This window comes from Silene latifolia, chromosome 4 (assembly GCF_048544455.1).
Source record: "Silene latifolia isolate original U9 population chromosome 4, ASM4854445v1, whole genome shotgun sequence".
Taxonomy (NCBI): Eukaryota; Viridiplantae; Streptophyta; class Magnoliopsida; order Caryophyllales; family Caryophyllaceae; genus Silene; species Silene latifolia.
Genome location: NC_133529.1, coordinates 63075335 through 63082532, shown reverse-complemented (window position 1 = coordinate 63082532; position 7198 = coordinate 63075335). Strand labels below are relative to the sequence as shown.

The 7198-nt window shown below is 35.9% G+C and overlaps 1 protein-coding gene across 1 annotated transcript; it reads right to left on the bottom strand.

Annotated features, from left to right (window-relative positions):
- Nucleotides 1-1680: 1680 nt before the first annotated feature.
- LOC141653533 (vesicle-associated protein 1-2-like) lies at nt 1681-6429 on the bottom strand. The gene is made up of 8 exons (XM_074461329.1): nt 6111-6429; nt 5912-5982; nt 5739-5820; nt 5330-5445; nt 4973-5125; nt 4846-4875; nt 3117-3194; nt 1681-2138 (listed from the first exon to the last, which is right to left on the bottom strand). Exons 1-8 carry the CDS (start codon nt 6160-6162, stop codon nt 2028-2030), a joined length of 693 nt encoding a protein of 230 aa, XP_074317430.1. The 5' UTR covers nt 6163-6429; the 3' UTR covers nt 1681-2027.
- Between the last annotated feature and the right edge of the window lie 769 nt (nt 6430-7198).

Sequence of the window (7198 nt, the reverse complement as noted above, 5' to 3'; positions counted from 1 at the left end):
TAAATTTAGCTTAATAGGGTTGAACTGAAATTAAGCCCAAAATAACATGGCCTTAGTCGTGTAAAAGTTTGCCAGTTGTCTCGAATTCACTTCTTCAAATGGTATCTATTAAATCCTTCAAAGGATGTTTCCGACTTTGATTTTACTCTCCCGCTGCTGCTATTCCGACATAAAAATTATTCCTTATGTTTAAGCGTTTTTTTAATAGAGAACAAAGAAAAAACAATGTGTCTATCTTAAAACAGATTTATTAAAAAAAAGTGTTAAACGAGAGAGATTCATTGCAAGTATGGCAAATAGCTGGCATACTCGTAAATCTGATTCGTTCAAAAAATAAGACGATGAGACCCAAAAATTTGATTCTGTCAAAGGGTGTGTGGGGATCATATATCAATGCCGCAGTTAAATGCGCGGAGATCCAAAGAGAAGGCAAAGTACCAAATACCAATGGCATACTTCACTGATTCACCAAATCCTTATAGCTTGTCCCTTTCACCATATTGTACCCTTACCTTCCCACCTCCTACTTGCATTACATGCCTTCCCTAATTTACCCTGCATTTTCTCTCTTTAAATTTGAAATCCAAGCCGAATACATGTCCATCTTAAATAGGAATTTGTTGAAGATAGTCAGATATTGCTAGAGACAAGATTATTCACAAGTCGAATTTTAAGGAACATACTTGCGATTTCATGAAGTCTTGAACGGGTAAAACGGGGGGCACTTTTTATACTCTCCACAACTGAGTTGGTCTCTTTTTTCACAAATTCTCATTATAGACGGATATATTCGAGCTAAATATCCACCCACTTTAAACATAAGACAAGCAACAAGTTACATGGTGGGGCTCATAAATGTCCTCACTTTAAACATATTTGACCCGTCTTTAACTTTAAACGGATATATCCGTCTATAGTGAGACTAATTGGCAAATTGTTTTTTTTTTTTTCTTTTTTTTCTATTACAAATATGAGACCCGTGTCGTAAAAGATTAGCGGTAGATAGTTTTTTTTTTATTCAGTGATGAAATCTATCATGAAGATGAGCACAAATGTACTACTCCCTTCCTTCAACTCCATTTTACATGTTTGCTTTATTACGTTTGCCAACGTGACTTTTACGCGATAAATATCTTTAGCTAGCCTACTTATTTACAAAATTATAAAAGTTAGATATTTTTAATGTACTCTTAAAGACGAATCAAATAAAATCCCACATGAATATATTTTAACTTATGTATCGAGAGAAAATTGAAGTTGAATGTCCGCTTGTGAATAGTATACAAAAGAGAAACATGCAAAGTGGAGTTGAATGGAGGGAGTACAATGATTCAAATTGTATCGGTGACTATAGCAAAAAAATACTTCCATTCAGAATATTGTTTCAGAATTTAATAATCATATCTTTCGTATGTATTGAATTTATAAATAAATCTATTTTAAAATAATAATAATAAAAAAAAAAAGCGGCCCCACAATTACTATTGTATACTACAGGACTACGGAAGCAGGAAAGAAAGAAAACTCAAATGGTTGATCAGTCAGATCTCAAGAGTTTGTGGCCGCTTCTCTATGGGATCTAAACTATTGGCATGAACAGACCTCATTATCTAAAACGCTCGTTATTTGTTCGTAAACAACACCTAAGGTGGCGATTATAGTACTCTATAAATCTGCAAAGAAAAGAAAATCTCTATTTTCATATGCCGAAGCTGTGGCGCAAAACAATCGCCAAAACGAAATATGAAGGTATTACATTAGCAAAGAAACATTTGACCGTAAAAACATTGGTGGTCTCACGGAAAAACTTAGTCTTCAGTAATTGTAGTGTGACTCAGGTAAGTAACTACAGACAAATGAACACCACCTAATCCAACATTTTCTCCGTCTCTTTTAGAGAACAGTCACAGGTTCAAAGGCCAAGTATCGTCACTCTTATCGGTGAGTTCTCCAATCATCAATGCAAATAATACAGCTAGAGCAACAATAATAAGATATAAAAGGGTTACTTGAAATCCAGCGCTACATCATGCCTTCTTCAAGATATAGCCCAGAATTATCCCGATCAAGCCGACTAACATGACAAGCATGAGGGAAACTCCTCCTTTGCCTTTGCTAGCCTCTCGCTTCAAAAGTTCCTGCAGTAGAAAATTTTACATAGATCGTAAGATTGTGTTGACAATAAGACTGTAGTCCAACTTAGCTAGCTACCAATGTAAATCAGAAATATATAACTGTCGAAAAGAACAACTTCAACGAAGCACAGAAACATGACCATTGTATGTTGATAAAGTTACCGCTTGTAAAGAGGGGGTAATTTTAATGAAACTTTTTTCCACTCACCCGCACCTCAATTATTTTTTCTGGTAAGTTACCACTTTAAACACAACAGTACTCACAGTATGACCCACAAGCAAGGCAGAAAACCCTTGACAGTCAAGGGCGGGTCAGATCAATAACTGAGAAGAAAATATCAAGACATAGCAAATCAAATTAGTAGCTTGGAAGACAATATCAAGACACAAAATGTTTACACGAGCATTCTATCTTCTTGTTGATGGACATTTCACATGGCCCTACTCACTATATGCCCCCCTCCATCTTACCCAGCCCACCAATAGAGGGTAGTAAGATGTTCCTTAACACAGGAGAAAGACGGGACAGGATATTTAAAAAGTGTCAAGCATTGAAGAAGAGGTAGGAGCACAGATAATATCCGTTACAAAATTCCAAGGAACTGGAATTCTTCCGAGCAAATGATGCCAGAAGTTCACATCTCAACAAGAACAAGCACGTAAATACAGGTAAAAGAAGTTGTTCAATTAGAGAGAGGGCGCCCCAAGCCAATGGTTTGGGTACTCCCATACAGGAGACATTGGAGAAAAGCTGAGATCCGCAAGTTGGAGACATCGTTCAGAGTAAGCTCAGAAAGAAAGTCAGGCTAACACAAGCATAAAGTGACAGAGACACAGATAATCAGACAATTTGGTGGACAAATCAGAAATCATCCTTATTACAAGAATGCAATATAATGATGACTTAACGACACAAATCACAATTTCATGAGCCAAATCACAATATCATGACAATTATAAGGGACAAGAATAGGCTCTAACCAGCTCCTGGCGCAGTTTATTATTTTGTTGAATTGCAGCTTTTTTCTCTTCGGTCAGCTTCGCAATCAGAGCTTTTGCCTGAAATTGTTGGCAAAGAGTAACATAGCTAAGAAACACATATAGCAACAATAGCTCATTGGCTGTCGGAAGTCGGACTATTTATCTCAGAGAACATAACATATAATGATTAAGTTGGCTAGCGGTCTATATACCACAAATGAAAGCATGTATGCAGATAAAAAAGGAAAAAAAAAACCCCACAAGAGTTGGAATTCACAAGGGCCACTTATGGGTTACACAATTAAGTGTCAAATTCCAACAATAGGTCTCAAGGGATCTGCTGTGTAATTGTTTCATGATAGAAACTCAAAGATTACGATCCCAACCCAGGGTCAAGACAAAGATAGCAGCTATATATTAAAGAACAAGTCCAAGTGTCTTTTTAACAACCATTCCCATTCTCATGGAACAGCCTTGGATTAGCAACTTGAGTACTGGTGATCTATTCATATACAAGTTCAGTGCTCAACAATTCAGACACCAAAAAAACCCGCAGAGAATTATATCAACCCCACAGCTGCGATGTAATCCTAAAGTCTGTTAGATCCACTATAAGCAATTTGAACAACAATTTCTGTCATTTACCTCAGTTACAAGCAATGATGCAAACAGCCAGAAAGGCGTAAGGGAGTCAACACAGTCAAACAATTAAACCTCAACAAATCTCACTTTTTTAGCAAAGTGGACAACATCATTATGATTAACTAGTAGGTTGTTAAAAAAAAGCTACTTTAAATACAAATTCGCCCATTCACAACTTCAGACAATATCTAACAGATTAGCATCAGTGAGGGCCTCGCAGCACCCGCCACATCAGATCCCATTATTTACCCGTCGGCCAGCCCCAATAGAGTATGAGATGACAAGTGAAACAAAAAGGTACACATAAACAGACCTTACCCTTTACGCTAAGGGTAAATCAGAATAAAGACGGTAGCTCACTCACTCTCAAAAGGAACACTACTACGAGTATACCACAGGCCTTCTACCAGGCACTGGTTAAAAATTGGTTAATTAATTATCAAAATGTTAAAATGTTAAGGCAGACGCATTTGAATTTTGAACAATGACAGAAATTTTTGCTGTAAAACAATCTGGTTATAACCGAAATTCTTTCTGTTACTGTAGAGGAACTTGCTCATTGTGCTACCAATGCTTGACAGATTTCTGGCTTCGAGTCTAAGCAGATTATTGTAGTCAGTAAAAAAGAACGCCATCATACAGAGTCAGTAAAAACGAAGGACGTCATATATAGAGAAACTTGCTCATTGTGCTACCAATGATTGACATAACTAGCATCACTAACTCATGTAGGTTAAACCGTTAAATACACAAATGAAGGCGCCATCGTGACTTCGTGAGTCAGTAATAATGAAGCTGAGTACGTGGAAGACCGATATAATGCATAGATCATTAGTCATTCATATAAAACGCAATGGAAAACTTTATATTTATTTCCATACTCCATTTATAGATGATAAGACAAAAGACCTAATCATGTAATTTTGTTCTAGAACTATAAAAAAATTAAAATAGTAATAATAATAATAATAATTAAAAAAAAAAAAAAACCTACACGATTGTAACCAATTCATGAACAAAAGAAAACACAATTGAAGAGAAGGCTAGCTCATAAGCAAACAATGATCGTTTAAGAAATCAATTGTACCTCTGTCGATCTATCCTGAGAATCGCATGCCTGCAATTTCCGTTAAGAGCAGACACTATAAGATCAGCATTAACAACCAAAAAAAGTAGGAAGCCATAGATAATGATGACTCATGGAAAATACTCACAGCAAGAGACTCAACACCACTCAGATGTCCATTATCGGCCCTCGGAGATCCCCCTTCCTCTTCGCCTTCTGGAACTGGTGAGGGGGGTTGTGGGGAAACATAAACAACTTTCAATTTACACTCCTCGACCACATGTCCTGCCTCCTTGCTAAACTGAATTCACCAACCAAATAATCACGACATAATAACCAATTAATAATTCCCAAACAATCTTGCTACTAAAAATATCAATATCCAAAACATTCGAAAACGTAGTGATGCAAAGCTATATTCAATTAACCATGTACCGTAATTCAGATGCACGACAACAATTATAGGATGAGACATAGAACAACTACAGTATCGACAAATAAGTACCATTTCCGGAGTAATATCTTTAACGGTCACCCCATGTGGCGCAATTACACTCTGAAGAAGAAATTTATCCTTGCATTGCAAATCAGCCGGGGCCTCCTTTTGCGCTTGCATAGTTACTACATTCCATCATACACAAACACATGCAAATCAATCCACCAACAAATCAACAAATAAAACACATCACAAAATGAAATGAAGAGAATTAATACTTTCCTCTTTTCCATACTTTCATTTTTTATTGTATACGAATTCAAATTTCCCTCACATGTTCTTTTTGAAAAATTCTAAGCCAAATCGATTCAAATAAACAATCTCCCTCGCCTTTTTTTTTTTTTGAAAATGTATACAATCAAATGAAACGGAAGAATCATAACCTAAATGCACTCACAAAGACAGAAATGATACACACCTACAACATCACACGTCGAACGAGGCGAAACAACGCCAGTATTCGGACGAACGCAGTATTTCTTCGGATTCGTCGTTTTAACCTAAATTTCCACATAACAAACCTAATCTCAATTACACTACCTCAAATCACACAACATCAAATTAAACAAATCAATCAAACAAAATTATTACCTTGAATGCAACATAATTCTCAGTTTTGTTTGATAATTGAAGCGAACACGAAGCCTGCTTCTTTAGCTCAACTAAATCAACAAAAACGAAACAAATCAAAATAATCACAAATCAACAAACCGTAGATCAAACACAAAACACAACTTTATCGAAAAATCAAAACAAATAATGTTTAAAAAAGAGAGAATTGAATTAATACATGAAAATTGGAGCTCGAGAGGTTCGATGTTGAGAAGCTCGCCTGTGATCATCTCGAAACCGCGATAATGGCGCCGATTTTAATTTTTTTAAAAACTATTTTATATGAAAGAAAGATCCAGTGAAATCGAAATCTGGAAAATCCGCAGGTAGTTTTGTTGTTGTTGATAGATTATGAGGAAGGCGAAGAAATCGAGGGTGGAAGTTAATAATTTGGGAGAATTGAATTTTTGTGTGTTTTTGGATTTGATTTGGGAAATGGGATGTGGTTACTTGAACGAGACGATGACTTTTTTGATTTTGGGGGGTTACTTCAATTTGATGTGGGAGAAAATGTGCAACGTGTGTAACATCAATTTCTCGCCTAGAAGATCCGCTTCCTTACCAACCAAAAAAACTAGTCCGTCTAGTTTTCGAGCCCGTCACTTCGTGAGGAGGGGAGGACAACCTTAAATACGAGCAAACAATACAACTCGAATTATCACATAATGTAGTTTTAAGGACCCGAATTTTTACTTCGTAGCTTTAAGGACCTCAAACCTGTTTTTGACACATTTACCCTTTCCATATGCTTTACTTTTTAAGGATTAACTTATACTCCCTCCCAGTCACTATAATGTTCCCTCTTTCCCGAAACGGATTATTCAACTAGTGTTCCCCTTTCTATTTTTAGAAACTTTTACTCTTATTTTATTCATTCCTCTCTCATATCACCAAACCCCACACAACTCTTTTACTCCTATTTTATTACTTTCCTTTATGTTTTGGCACCACAATTCTTTATTTAATTACTAATCATTCATCCCTCTCTCCTATCACCAACCCCACACAACTCTTTTACTCCTATTTTAATACTTTTCCTTAAGTATTGTGCCCATATCAAATAGGAACAATATAGCGACTTGGAGGGAGTATATTTTAAGTTGAACCTTGAAAAAGTCTAAGATTTTAATTTATTAGTTAATTTGGACTAAATAGAGTGACGAAATTTGTTTTGATCTACTAATATTTCTACGTACGATCCTACTTTGAAGCACAAAATAGATTAAATAAGACATTAAACAACGTATTTTGGACTGATTTTCATCT

Excerpts from the sequence above, each read along its gene's own strand:
- LOC141653533 (XM_074461329.1), bottom strand. The coding sequence starts at position 6,162 with ATGATCACAGGCGAGCTTCTCAACATCGAACCTCTCGAGCTCCAATTT. Across the intron at positions 5,821-5,911 it reads AGAATTATGTTGCATTCAAG|GTTAAAACGACGAATCCGAA; the intron begins GTAATAATTTTG and ends GTGGAAATTTAG. Across the intron at positions 3,195-4,845 it reads CTCAGGATAGATCGACAGAG|GCAAAAGCTCTGATTGCGAA; the intron begins GTACAATTGATT and ends CAACAATTTCAG.